The 13929-nt window shown below is 50.7% G+C and overlaps 5 protein-coding genes across 5 annotated transcripts; 2 read left to right on the forward strand and 3 right to left on the reverse strand.

Moving 5' to 3' along the window:
• Positions 1–1427: 1427 nt before the first annotated feature.
• On the reverse strand, positions 1428–3896 carry N7533_007467 (GTPase-activating protein GYP6; the record flags this gene model as incomplete). Its single annotated transcript, XM_057104117.1, has 7 exons — positions 1428–2623; positions 2678–2820; positions 2875–3047; positions 3151–3396; positions 3494–3652; positions 3709–3823; positions 3874–3896. The coding sequence occupies 7 exons, from the start codon at positions 3894–3896 to the stop codon at positions 1428–1430; spliced, it is 2055 nt and encodes a 684-aa protein (XP_056959074.1).
• Positions 3897–4121: 225 nt separating this feature from the next.
• Positions 4122–5742, forward strand: N7533_007468 (uncharacterized protein; the record flags this gene model as incomplete). Its single annotated transcript, XM_057104118.1, has 3 exons — positions 4122–4774; positions 4805–4832; positions 4873–5742. 3 exons carry the CDS (start codon positions 4122–4124, stop codon positions 5740–5742), a joined length of 1551 nt encoding a protein of 516 aa, XP_056959075.1.
• A 718-nt stretch (positions 5743–6460) lies between these two features.
• On the reverse strand, positions 6461–8217 carry phzA (putative serine/threonine protein phosphatase; the record flags this gene model as incomplete). The annotated part of the gene is made up of 3 exons (XM_057104119.1): positions 6461–6490; positions 6624–6776; positions 6862–8217. The coding sequence occupies 3 exons, from the start codon at positions 8215–8217 to the stop codon at positions 6461–6463; spliced, it is 1539 nt and encodes a 512-aa protein (XP_056959076.1).
• Positions 8218–10412: 2195 nt separating this feature from the next.
• On the reverse strand, positions 10413–10828 carry N7533_007470 (LSM domain-containing protein; the record flags this gene model as incomplete). The annotated part of the gene is made up of 2 exons (XM_057104120.1): positions 10413–10613; positions 10718–10828. The coding sequence occupies 2 exons, from the start codon at positions 10826–10828 to the stop codon at positions 10413–10415; spliced, it is 312 nt and encodes a 103-aa protein (XP_056959077.1).
• A 1205-nt stretch (positions 10829–12033) lies between these two features.
• Positions 12034–13647, forward strand: N7533_007471 (flavin-containing monooxygenase; the record flags this gene model as incomplete). Its single annotated transcript, XM_057104121.1, has 1 exon — positions 12034–13647. The coding sequence occupies one exon, from the start codon at positions 12034–12036 to the stop codon at positions 13645–13647; it is 1614 nt and encodes a 537-aa protein (XP_056959078.1).
• Between the last annotated feature and the right edge of the window lie 282 nt (positions 13648–13929).

The following is a 13929-nucleotide window of genomic DNA, read 5'->3' on the forward strand; positions in this document are numbered from 1 at the left end:
GCTTTGAGTTGCTTGTTTGCTTCCTTGTGGGGTACAAAGCAACTGTTCCTCGCGACAATACTCAGACTCCCCCCCTCTCCCCTTCGCATGACATGTGAAACCGTCAGAAAGAGGCAGCGCATGACTTACCATCGGGGTTGTATGCCGCCCCCATTCTCTTAGACTCGGAAAGATCCCAACCCAGGGGGGGCAAGGGTAGACGAGGCTCAAGAGGAGCGACGGGTCGAATGCGACATGGAAGGGAAGGGAACGGTCATTCGCTCGAGTCAGCGGGGCGGGTCGATGGGAGGGCAGCTGCCTCGAAACGCGCCCAGCATATGTGGCGTCGTGGACGATAGGAGAACGCGATGAGCTGGGTTGGCTCTTTCTTCTTTTTTCTTCTCTCTTCTCTCAAAGGAGGAGAGGGGAAAAAAGGATGCGAGGAATACAGCGGGGGGGGTTGTTCGGTGGGGAGAAAGAGAAAAGGGAAAGGGGCGGGGTGATGTAATGAGCGAGATGGCCTCTCCACCGTGTATGGAAAAATCAAAGAATTGGTTGAAGTGATTGAACAAGGAGAGAAGAGGGTCGAGATTTTGACCTCTGACAGAGATCGATCTACCGATCGGCACGGGACTCACCTTGACTATGAAGCCTTTTTTTTTTTTTTTTCCCCCTTGGGCATATAGGAATAGCTTGAGATGTAATACCCAAGTTACCACGTATTCGTATTGCCAAGTACTAGTAACTATCTCGATGGACTACACGTATACTGGTCTATAGCACTCAACGCACAGCCCTTTCCATTCTCCACTCGGCAGCTATACATCCTCCATGTTACTTCCGTTTCCTCCTACCGTTCCAACTCCAAAAGTGGTTCTTTTCTTGCCCGACAGATCCGAGGCCCCACCGCTATCTCACACTAGGGCCCAATGACAGCCCAGCGAAATCCAATTTACGAACTTGACCGTGCTGAGACAAACGGAGGTGTTCCTGATGCACAACACCCTTGGCGAAGACAGTCTAGTTCTTTGTTGAAACACGCCATGTTTATCAGATCGGGTAATCTGGGGTAGCTTGGCCCGTGGGAGTACTAGAGACATGTGATCCAATCTCAGTCTACAGATTCATGAACCTCGCTATAATTAGTCAACCATCTCCATAACTGGCATATCAAAAATCTCATGAGATAGAGGAAATATTGTGCATGGCTATAAGAGAAGAAAAGAAGCCTCCACTTGCGCAAACTGGATAATAAAATCCAAAAAGTAGAATAGTACCAAAAACTAGCCAACACCCGACTCTATACAGAGTACACCGACGGCAAATCCGCAAGACTGCTCAAGGGCTGGCCAAGATACCCTCTAGCGTATCACAGCCATGAGAATCTTCATCCCGCTCCGCCCGCATATGCGACTTCGACCAGGATACATCCTCCTTACCCCTGCCGTTTAAAGCGGACCTCGGAGACTACGCAAGGCCAATTCGTCGTGCTCGGCATCGGAGCCTGACTTCTCCTCCCCGCTGTTTCCGAACAAGGGACTGCCTTTCGTTCGGGGTGACTCCTGGTGTCGAGTCTGCTCCGGGGGCACCGATGCCGAGCTCACGAAACTGGAGAGGTTTCGGCTGCCTTCTAGCATCCACGAGAACCCTGCATCGGACAGGGATGACCGCAGATTCGGCCGCAGTGCCTCCCGCCTTGCTTCAACCGGGCCGCCAGCTTTCGTTTCTCCTGCGCCGCTCACTGGCTCTGGAGGATTCTCCTTGGCGTTGGACTGGAGACTATCCACATGGGGGTCAACTGTATTTTGCTGATCGCTGGCGGTCGTATCTGTTTCAGTCTCTGTGAGGATGGGGTCTTTGGGCGGGGGAATTAGCGACCGTTCTGTTTCATTCGTCTCATCGGTTTTGCCGACTGGTGTCAAATTTGGAGCCAAGGTTGGCAGTGGCAGCGAAGGGTCTTGAAGACAGCTTTGTACTGACACTGCCCTATTCAAGGTCTGTTTCACTGCATCATGCGCGGTTGGGTCAAGATCCTTCACGGTGGCTAGCTGTAAATAAAGATCTTTTAATGCGTCGCCCAGAGCATTCGCTAATTCTTGGTTTCTCTCTTCCAAGCGGTCGATTCGTGCTTTCAGACCTAGCTCAGTGGCCGTTGGAGTTTTTGGGATTCCTGGCGGTATCGTACCAGTCGGTTGTCGGTCTGCATTGTGTGCTCGTAGTCCTGGCTCATAATTCATTGTCTGCATGTTTTTTCTGGCTTCAGTGACAGCCCCCCGGACAGCCTTGGCCACACCCCAAGACTCAGTGCGTCGCTGTATTCCCTGAGACACGTCCTGAAAAAGTGACTCGAGGCTCTTGGGGCTATTTCTGGTTGGTGATTGTGTAGAAGAGTTACTGCCGCTGCTGGTTGTGAAATCATCCCACAAATGTGCTCGTCGGGCAGGTCGTAAACGGGATTGGCTATGGCGTTTCGACGACTCTGGTTCTTTGCCTGAATATTTCGAAATGATGAAACTGCCTCGTTCCGCAGTAGGATTCTGCTCGAGGTACAGTGCATCATAAATGAAAGTCCGAGGTTTATGTGGTTCCGGAGAGGGGTAGCGCAGTAACAATGACAATGCACCTGTGTAATCTGCGCTGAGCACTGTATAATATTAATATTCCATTTTCACCAGATAATTTTATTCCAGATACTCACGTTCCCAGCGAATTCTAAGTAGCATTGCGATGCAGGTAAAGTCCACAAGATCAGATCTCAGGCCATTGGCGAACAAAACATCCCACATGATCAGCACATCGTCGAATGGGAATTCACGTCCAAAAAGTAAACGCATCCAACGCCTTTGGATTTAATCAGCTAAATCTTCTTTCAGGTCAATTGTATCGTTAACTCACGTCAAGAAAATTTGAGGTAGCACTTCTATGGCTTGTAGGTGATCTGCCAACTCATGGTCTATAGTTCCCAGAGCCTCTTTGTGAAGATATTCACACCTACTCACAATTGGAATGACGTCCATTTGACCGTCGGAGGATCGCGTCTCGCCATGCTCATAGTATGTACGAGCCGTCTGCATTACACAGAGAGAAGAGTGTGAACGAGTCATGCTCAATGAACTGCTCATCAAGAAGTTCCAACATTAAACTGTCATCTTCAGACCCCGCAGAGCTTACAGGACTTTCCAGTGGTGGGGTAATTGCATCCCGATCAATGACCCAAAGAATCGGAGCCAGGAGCTCATGCATGCCTTGCCGGTAGCCCACATCTGGATTGAGTTTTGAGTAAATAAACAGGACATCAGTCAGTTTTGACTTGGTTGCTGGCTCTTGAAAGAAGTAATTTTCTTGCAGGCATCGGTCAACGTCCTGTAAAATCTCCGCTCGAAGTTTCTCATCCTGGCGAAGTGTTTGCCAAGGAGACTATAGATAGGCAATAGTTAGAAGGCTTCGTAAATCAAGAGTACCTCGGGTGGTGCTGGAGGGCCTCTTCATTCGCCATAGGCCAAGTCTAACATACCTCCTCATCGTCCGCCAGCGGATCAGCAGATGACTCTAAATCGTCGGGGTGTTCAATATATTTCAAAAAGTGGGCGCGGAGTGCGCTGTATGCGTCACGCGACTCGTCTAGTTTCTTGGACCATTGTTCGCGATCGAGACCCTCGAAGAGCAGAAACACCTGCAGATGGAGTGAGTACTTGAAATTAGAGCTGCAGTCGTTCTTTTGCCACGGACCTTCCAGCAGATCGATCTCAGCCCATCGTTGCACAGCTTCCCACCCTGCTCCGCTCGGAGCGCAGCTCGAAAATCGGAGGGAGCGTCGCTATTGAACAATATCGCCCATCTCTTTCTACATGGGGTCAGTTATACAAGCCATCCCTGTCTATTGGGTATAGGTACCTGGTCTCCTCAATGGTTCTCATTTCATGTGGTTTGTGGCTGGGAAATGGCGGAGGGAAGATGCGGGTGAGGGGAAGAGCGATAATGTAATCCACACACCTTATCGTGCGCACCTCCAACTCCCCTTGAAACCCGCCGAAGCCGACGACTCCAACTTGGTATTTGGTCGACCTTCCCTATAACCCGGCGAGCCATGATTATACGATAGTCTCCACACCTTCCTTGATGTTACGCAGCGTTCGGATATAATGTCCGCAGACTTATTTGCAGAATTTGGGCAGGGTCCCGCCCCGACGCAAAGCACTTTGGGCACACCACAGACGACCAAGCAACCACAGTCACAAACAAACGCATTGATTGAAGATTTTGATCAATCAGATGATTTTTTTTTTGCCGGGTCCACGAACACTCAGGCGCGTGTGAATCAACAATTTGGTTCCAGTTCAGCCTCTGCCCAATACGTCACTCAGGCACCAGCCGCCCATCATCAAGTGCCAAGCTTGCCAGCATTCGATCTGCCACGGCAAATTAACAGCGATGTGTTGTTTGATGCTACAGAGGAAACTCCTGTCAGTGACACAGAAGATGACTGGGGAGACTTTGAGGGACCAGAGGCCAGCGCTGCTCGATCATATCAATCACAGTATTCAATGCCCGCTGCTCAAGAAAGCAAAGTCTCCAACCCACCGCCAAAGCAACCAAAAGTCCAACAAGCAACGGACACGTTCGACTTGCTAGATTCATTGTCGATTGAAGACGTGACTTCAACTATAAACAAGTCTTCTGAAAGCAACCCGCCTCTACAAACCTTCAATACTTTGCCAGACTCCAATCCAACATGGGAAGACGACTCATTCGGGGACTGGGGGGGAATTCACGGATGCAACTTCCACGAAATTAAGTGCTCCATCTCCGGCTCCTAAAACGACAGCTGCATCGGTCCCAAAAGCAAAGCCAAAGTCAAAATTCCCCCTGGAAAAGAAACCAATGACTACAAAGTCCGTGCCTCAACAACCAACCTGGGACGACGAGGCCTTCGATGACTGGGATGACTTCAACGATGGGCCATTATCGACTCCAGCCCCAGCCCCAGCACCAGCACTAGCACCAGCCCCAGCCCCAGCACCAGCACTAGCACCAGCCCCAGCACCAGCACCCACAAGAAAAGAATCAACACCTACAAGCCCACCCCCAGAAAGCTTCACATTAGGAACCAGAGTCCCATCCCCAACCGTCCGACCAACCAACATCCCCCCACCATCCGTCCTCCTAGAACTCCTCGTCGACTTAATGAACAACCTCCAAAAAGAAGCCGCAACAACAAACAACAAAACAACGCAGCCACCCCGGACCCCACAGCAAAGCACAACCGCATCCAAAATCCACACAACAACCTCAACAGCAGCCCGCATCATAGCGGGCCGCCACCTCCGCTGGAAACGCGACACGATCCTAAGCCAAAGCATGCGCATCGGGCCCGCCCGCGCCGGCAAATCAAGCGGCATGAAACTCAACGCCGTAAACAAACACGAAGACGTCAAGGAAGAGCAAGACGCCGTTGACGTCCTGGCGCTCTGGCGCGAGCGTGCGGCGCTCTTCAACGCCGTGGTTCAGAGCGCTGGGCTGCGGCCCATTCCGACTGTGGCTGGACCGGCGGCTTTGAAGGTTGTTACTGCGAAGCCTAGACAAGGAGCGTTGAAGGCTGCGCATGCCTGTGCGCTTTGCGCACTAAAGAGGGACGAGAGGGTTCTTAGGGTTGATGAGGAGGATGTGCAGGATAGTTTTGGGGAGTGGTGGACGGACCATTGGGGGCATACGGGGTGTCGGTTATTCTGGGAGGCGAATCATGGATTGCTTGGGCAGAGGTGAGTGGTTTGTATATTGTTTATATTGTATATAGAATATTTTGGTCGTCAATATTCCAAAATATGAGTGCATTTACAATGAGGACAACGAGTAATTTGAAAATGGAATAGCGTTAGACGTTAGAGGAAGAGAGATTGCAGATTAGAATCATGGCTGTTGTAACGGAATCGGCAAAAGAGCCTTCCAAACACCGACTAATGAGAAAAGAGTAGATACATGGATACAGGAGAAAGAATCAACCAGAGTGGAGTAAGTGCCCAGTGGCGCAGCCCAGGGCGTGCCCAACCAGCCGGGGCTGGAGGAACATGTTGTACGTACCCCGGAAGGAGTAGTTTCGGGTAGCAGAAATTTCACCGGGTCCTTTATAAATTCCATTTGGGCAGCTTCCTGCGCTGTCTCTCTGGTTCGCATGGAATCCACATGCAAATTGGAAACCGAAGGCTCCCAAGCACGGAACGGATCGAACGGAGTTTCTGTACCACTGGCTCCAATGAAGTATTCGAAGACAAATCAGGGCTGTGGAGGAAACACAGACGCGCCTTGAGAGGTGGCTCAACCTTCAGCCATGCTCTAATGAAGAGAGGAATGGCCTGCACGTGGTGGCTGGTAGAGGGTAAATTGCGGTAAGTTTCTGTTGGTATCTGTGGTCATTGTACTGGAAGATGAAGTGCCACGCAGGTAATGGCAATAGGGCAACTTGAACTAAGGGCAGCAAGTAACCTTAGAAACTTTGGGCGGATGGGATTGCAGGCTGTGTAAATCTGATGAGTACTTGAGGAACAGATTGCATGGTAAGGTGTGTCTCGGCATCGTTGCACAGCGGATGGAGGCGATCGCTTGGCACGAGATAAGAGAAACACACGCAAGGGGGCGAAGAGACTCACCGGACTGCTCAACAAGCTGTTTCGCTTGTTACGACCCTTCTTGATGTGATTCTTCAATGCGGTCGAATCCAAGGGCTTCAGAAGCTCGAAACTACAGAGGAGTTCACTCGAAACGGACATAATCGCACCCCAGTTGTCGAACTCGCCGCAATACTACAGAGGGAAGAACAAATCAGTATCACCCCCACGTCATGAAAAAAGCAAACTGATGCCCAAGCGGGGTAGGTAGGACACTTACATTGGGTGCTGAGAACACAGTCACGAGGACCCGGTCCTGATAGAATTCATATCCGTCCTCTACCACCATGTGTGCACGGCACACAAGATCGAAGTCATGGCGTTGCAAAAAGTTCATGATGACTTTCTTTCCAAAGCAATAGCTCACACCACGCTCGTTGGGCTCCCAGTCCTCTTCCATGTCCGCAGGATCACTCCAAAGAAGGTCGTTTAGCAACCCATAATCGGGTACATCGGTGGGCCGTGCGATTCCTCGAATATCATCCATGTGCGAAAGACTTGGTGAAAGACCGCCATGAACACAGAAAATCTTTCCTGCAACTATTGATGCAATGGGGAGGCAGTTGAAAGTATCAATGAAACCCTTCCAAACCTTGATATTGCAGCGTCGCTTACATTCGTCGTAGAAACCATAAACTCGGGTGACATTAGCGCACTCGTGGTTGCCGCGAAGCAAAAAGAAATTCTCGGGGTACTTCAGCTTATAGCACAGCAAGAGCAGAATTGTCTCTAGACTCTGTTTTCCACGGTCGACATAATCGCCCAAGAAGAGGTAGTTCGACTGGGGTGGAAATCCACACATCTCAAAAAGACGGATGAGATCGGTATATTGGCCATGGACATCACCAACGATCTTGACAGGAGCAGCCAATTCTAACAGTGCAGGTTGAGAAAGAAATGTCTCCCGGGCCGCCGAACAAATAGCAGTGATCTCAGCGTTCTTCAAGCAAACAGTCTTTGTGACCTTGGTGGAGTAGCCTGCGTCTAGGAGCCGCGAAATCATATCGTCGAGATCAATGGACTTCAGAGCGCCCATGCCCATGCCGGGAGATCCGGATGTCTCAAGTGGCGCATTGAGAATGAAATCCAAGATCGGATTTACTTGGTTCGGCTTCTTGATCAAGATGGATTCGCCAGCCACACCTCCAGGGCCTGAGGGCGGACCACCCTGAGGAGGACCCTCCGAAACATGGTCGACCTCGCCACTCTGTTGCATCGCATTCACATCTTTATGACCACGCTGTAGGCTGGTTGAGAGTGCTGGCGATGGTGGGGGTTCGGGAGAGCTTGTTCGCGAAGGGCCTTCGGAGCCTGGTGAGGAAAGGCCGGCGTTGGAGCCGGGGCGACTACCGAACGATTTAGCGGACCTGATTGAACCGGCATCGGAACGGTCGCCTTGACTGTCGGTCTGAGAGAGGGCGGTGGTTGATCCCCGAGGGCTGTCGGAGCTCCGGATTTTGGAGCGAATGGAGCCACGGAAGGAACGGATTGATTCTTTCGTGTCGGATTTCGAAAAGGACGGGTACGACTGCAACGGGTCGCCCGCGGCGTTGCCCTTGGAATGCGACTGACCCATCACTGCAAGGCTGGGATATCTGCCAAGCTCGAGCTGGGGGGGAAAGCGCACGAAGCGGACGTTCAAATCACTACGCCGAGAAAATGCCCCCTGGATGTCGGAATGTCTTGGCTCTTAGCTCCTGAGAGGTTGCGACCCAAACACAGTATATTAGGCTTGCAGAACCCCTGCGCACAGAGTCGAAGGTGGTCCTTGCAGCCGTTTCGAGAAACTAGTGATATCTTCGGGTCGATTCTCAGACAGAGTCGGGCAACGAAGGGAACGACAGGAGAACAACCGGACAATGTTCGGATTGACGGAGGTCAGACCAGCAGCGAGAGAAAGGGGGTAAATGGCGAAAGCGACTACGCGGGAAAGGGATGGTCGCAAAAAAAAAAAAGAGCTGGCGAAGGAAGTTGGACGGCCGGAAGGAGGTGGGAGGGCTGAAGCTTCAGCACGGACAAAAGCTCTTTCTGCACGAGGGATTAGTCTTGCCCATACACAGCACGAGGGCAGGGAGAAAAGGCGACGACAGGGCTGAACTCCACGAAATTCAGGTGGTATGTGGAGGTGGGCAAGGCAAGGGAGGAATTGGAAGTTTGGGTATGAGTTAATTTGGGGTGTGGACGGGGCGGGTAGAGGAATGCGTCATGATAAGACTAGGCTGTCTGATGTATTTTTGAGGCCGCGAGAAGCCTAACAACAAAGGAAATATAGACAAACTCACCGAGAGGTATATTGTGGTTAACAGGAAGAGAGATGAGGAAGAGCAGCAGAGATAGAGGGGGGATGTAAACGAGGAAAGTACTCCGCCACCGCTAGTACGTGGGAAGGTACTTGGGGTGCTTTTCGGCGGCGGAAGCTGCGTCGCCCGCTTCTGGCCAGATTAGGTCAGCCGGATCATCTGCGGGCCGAGGTGCTGTCTGGAGGGGGGAAGTCTAGAGTCTGGAGGTCTGGGCCCCGGTTGATATTGATATTTATAGTTTTCATTGATGAATTTAGTCTTTATATAGTCGATGACATTTACGATCGGTATAGCTGACATTTTTATTAGTATTTTTTATCCTACTTTCCATAATTGTGTTCACTGTCTATCTAGAGTAGCTGCAGGTGGTGGGTGGCGGAGAGGAATGAGGAGAAGTATCAGTATGTATGCGCCACTCCGCTCTTCCTCAAGGCTGCCACTTAAACCGGGGCTACCATAGACGCAGTCTAGCATTGTGAACTCTCCAATCTGGAGGATGCACCCTCCACCGATAAGCGAGCGAAAGCGAACAAAAGCAACTCATTTTATTCCAGATTTAAATTTGGTCCGACGAGCTGGAACAGTCGGTGCGAATAATTGCTACACACTAATGCCTATCGTAAACTTTTCCTTTGATGGCCCAGCCAGTAAGAAAGCCTGTGGGTTGGAGCTTAGACCCCACCTGCGCTCCTATCACAAGCCGCGGGGGAAAGGCTGACCTCTGGGAGCATCTCGTTCACCATCCTGACGCCACCATCTCGTCAACCCCGCCTCACCACTCTAAAAACAAGGTCAAAAAGATTGGTGACAGGCCCCGATAGTCATCCCCAGTGGTCCGTTGGTTTTCCTTTTGTTTTCTTGTTGCTTCTTTATTTCTTGTCCCCTGTTCAAGCCAGCCCACATTTAACGGTACAGATCCAGTTCCGTCCTTGGCCGAGCTGCGGCCTGGGTGGATAGGAGCCGCAGATAGTCTTGGTTCTGCACGAAAGCCGCTACACGCTATACCGCCAAGGCATCTATCTCCATGTGGCGGAGACACCGCCCTTTGCATCCCCTCCTCCCACAGTGCATAGGACCCTCACGAGGCCATCTAGGGCTGACGCAAAGGATTCCCCAACTGGTCCATCGTTCGCAGCGGACCTGCTGGCCAAGCCCGCCTGATGCCGCGATGCAGATGCAGTGTTCTCCTTGCCACGTTGATTGTGACGGGACGAGCATAGGCCCGCCAGGAAGTCATTCTTGGCAGCCCCACGTATGGCGGAAAAGCAAGGATAGTATCTCTGGGCATTACAGGGCAGAACCCAGGTTTACCGAGAAACCGGGATCTTTCTTTGGAGGGCAATATTCCAAGGCGTGATCTGATCGAGGTAGTCGTTTCCATTATCGGCCAGAGGTAAATTCTCACTGTGAGTAAACAGTAAGACGCCACCTTGTAAACATGCAGAGGGTGCACATGTATCGGGTCGGGCCTTTACTCCAGCTCAATCTTTGTAATGTGTCTGCCCGGGATCACAATCAGGCCGATAAGACGACTGGTCATATTCACTTTAACGGTGGCCTTTGCGGCTTCGGATGCGTTGTCCCAGGATTCGAGCTCCTTCGCAGCCGTTTCAACGGCAGAGGGGGTGGGGAAACGGTACTCAAGTGAGTTGGCCAGGATGAGGTTTCGTTCCTGATGCATTCCTTCTGTCAGCATGGAATGCAAGTGATGAAAACGTATATGAGGCGCCAACCACACAGAGAGAAGGGTAGGTATGGTTGGCAAAAGCTGCTTACCGCGTCAGTGCACTTGAAAATGCCAACAAACATACGACTGTCTGTGGTGTGTACACGTAAAGAGCGACCAAGCAGTCCTTCCAGATATTGCACGGCGTGTCCGGTCTCCATGATGTAGCCTCGATGTTGTTGGGGGTAATCGACAAGGTATTGTCTCCTTTGGAGGGGTAGTCAAGGTCAGAGCTGTGTCCGCTTTCCCGATGAGAACTTCGGGGGCGCTTGGAGAGATGTTAAATTGATCGTGCGGGGGTTTAGATCGAGGTACAGCGTAAACCTTTTGTGCCAGAGGCTCTTGTCTTCGAGGTTCCCGCAAATTGACAGTGGGAGCTTGGAAAGAAGGTACGCGGCGGTAACAGAGCGTCAGGCAGTGTTGTGGCCTCAGGCCTCAAAGAAGGTGGATCTGGGGCAAAGCAGCCATAATGCAGGAACACCTGCACAAGGGCATCCTATCCTCACTTCAAAGAACTAATTTTACATCTACAAAAGATGGATCAGTTATTTAAATGTTTGAATTATATAATGCTCGTGTAGGCGGCAATGTGCAAAATGCTGATCCGCATGCCATAAAGAACGAAGGCGTTGGTACAGCGTGGATCTTGAAATCCCCTATATTTCACTCTCTTAATAGTCGGTCTCTAAGGTAGATGGTTGGTATTCGTCGGGCTTTCCCTTGCAGCTAAAGAGAAGAATTACATCTTAAGGTCGCTACATGATTGCACAATTTGCAATGTCACGGTTTTGGCTTTATACCTAGTGAGGAAAGCGGTAATTCATCCCAATTTCAAAACATGCTATATTCTAGCCGTTTTTCAAGGTTACTATGGAAGTATCGAGATTCGCAGTACCTGCCTAGGTACTAGGTAATGGTAGGTAGTCTAAGTAGATATCCTACGAGGGGTAGCCCTCAGCCCCTCCTACTCCACCTACTCATGGGGCATCGGCGTATCAAAATGGGCTCCATTGATCTGCCGGATTCAAGTTGCAACAAGTAGAATTATCTTTCGGCTCAAGACTTCTACGCATTGTATATTGTCATCACCCGCTACCTTGATTTAAGTACCAGATTGAGATCCAAGGGAGCTACGAGGCAGGAATTTTGAGATGAGTCGGATAGACCGAGGTTTAATCAATGGCGTAGGTCTACCGGTGCGGGGATGGCTTCGCCACCAACATACTACTAGCAGTATCCACCAGGAAATACAGTGTATCAGCACTAACTTATAATGCTAAAATTTCAGGCCACCCACTTCCCTGACATAAATTGAAACTACCATCCCCTGGATATTCTGTACTAGCAGATTTACATATTCACCATTATGGCAGTCTTGGAGATAGATGCGCTGATCGTCGGGGCGGGGTTCTCGGGTATCTACCTTCTACATCGACTCCGAGACCAACTACACCTCAATGTGAAAATTGTCGAAGCGGGGTCGGATGTGGGCGGGACCTGGAATGCCAACCTTTATCCTGGCGCCAGGGTGGACATTCCTTCGCCTATATACTCCTTCAATATCGAGGAGGCGTGGAAGGATTGGAATTGGTCGGAATTATACCCTGGGCAAAAGGAGCTACAGGCCTACTTCCAACATGTTGACAAAGCTTTATCCGTGAGACAGGACACTTTCTTCAACTCACGTGTCAATTCGGCTCAATTTGATACCACCACTGCCCGTTGGACTGTCAAGACGGAGGACGGCAAAACTATCGTCGCAAAATACTTCCTTCCTGCCGTGGGCTTTGCCTCGCAGAATTATCTACCGACCTGGAAGGGATACGACTGCTATCAGGGGAGCATCAATCACACTGCTCACTGGCCCCGTGACGGGGTCGATGTACGAGGAAAGCGAGTCGCTATCATCGGCACTGGCGCAACTGGTGTACAAGTCACACAGGAGTGGGCCAAAGAAGCTAGCGAAACATTCGTCTTCCAGCGTACACCAAACTATGCAGTGCCCATGAAGAATAAAACCCTGGATTCGGCCAGTCAAAAACAGATGCAGAAAGATACGGGCGACCTGCTCGCCTACGCCGGGAGCACAGGGGGTGGTCTGCACTTCCACAGCACGACAAAGGCACTGGCGGACTGGGAGAACTTAGAGGACGCCGCAAAACACGTGAATCAGATGTATGATGAAGGTGGTTTCAGGTTCTGGGCTGCCAGTCTTGCCGATATCACCGTCAATGAAGACGCTAACAAGTTCGCTTATGATATCTGGGCGAAAAGAGTTCGCGAAAGAATCGATGATCCGGTGAAGGCTGAACTATTGGCACCATTACAGGCCCCACACCCATGGGGTACGAAACGCCCATCATTGGAGCAGGATTACTACGAACAGTTCAACAGGCCGAATGTCCACATCGTGAACACCAAGGAGCATCCAATTGTCGAGTTTACCCCCAATGGGATCATGACCGACGATGGCAAGATCTACGAAGTGGATGCTATCGCTGTGGCTACGGGCTTTGACGCAAGTACAGGTAGCCTATCCAGGACAGGTATTCGGGATCTAGATGGTGTTGACCTGGGAACTCGATGGAAAGACGGAGTTATAAGCCTCCACGGAATGACTGTCCCAGGGTTCCCAAACATGTTCCTGCCTTACTCCATCCAGTCTCCGACCCCATTCACCAACGGGCCTATCTTCATCCAATTCCAGGCCGATTGGATCCGAAGCATGATTGAGAAGATGGAGAAATCTGGTATCCGCTATATTGATCCTCAAATGAAGGCTGCGCAGGAATGGCGGGCAGAAGTACAGGCAATTGCCAACATGACTCTGTTTCCCAAGGCCAAGTCCTGGTACCAGGGTGCCAACATTCCTGGAAAACCCGTTGAGCAGTTGTATTATCTTGCCGGAATGCCGATGTATTTCGAGAAGTGTGAAGCAGCTCGTGACGATAAATTTGCAGAGTTGTTTGTCAGTGCTTAGATCCATGGATGAATGTCCAACATTGTCAATGAATGGTGATTGTCTCAGATATAATCATACTAGATTTCACTTGAATCGTACTCCGTACATATGGCGAGGTTGAGTGCCTACTGGCTGGTGTTTTTGATGGATCTTGGCCGTCTCCTTTCACAAAACACATTTCCCCCCCATGGTGAACCTGTCTCCAGTTTAGAGTAATGTGTGATTCAGATATAGTTGATAATAAATAGTATGTCCACTTAATTATGCCGTGCCAGGCCATGTCGCGAAAAAGAAAACTCC

Source organism: Penicillium manginii (genome assembly GCF_028828005.1).
Source record: "Penicillium manginii strain IBT 31320 chromosome Unknown utg000005l:1.0-5665137.0:1.0-5668048.0, whole genome shotgun sequence".
Taxonomy (NCBI): Eukaryota; Fungi; Ascomycota; class Eurotiomycetes; order Eurotiales; family Aspergillaceae; genus Penicillium; species Penicillium manginii.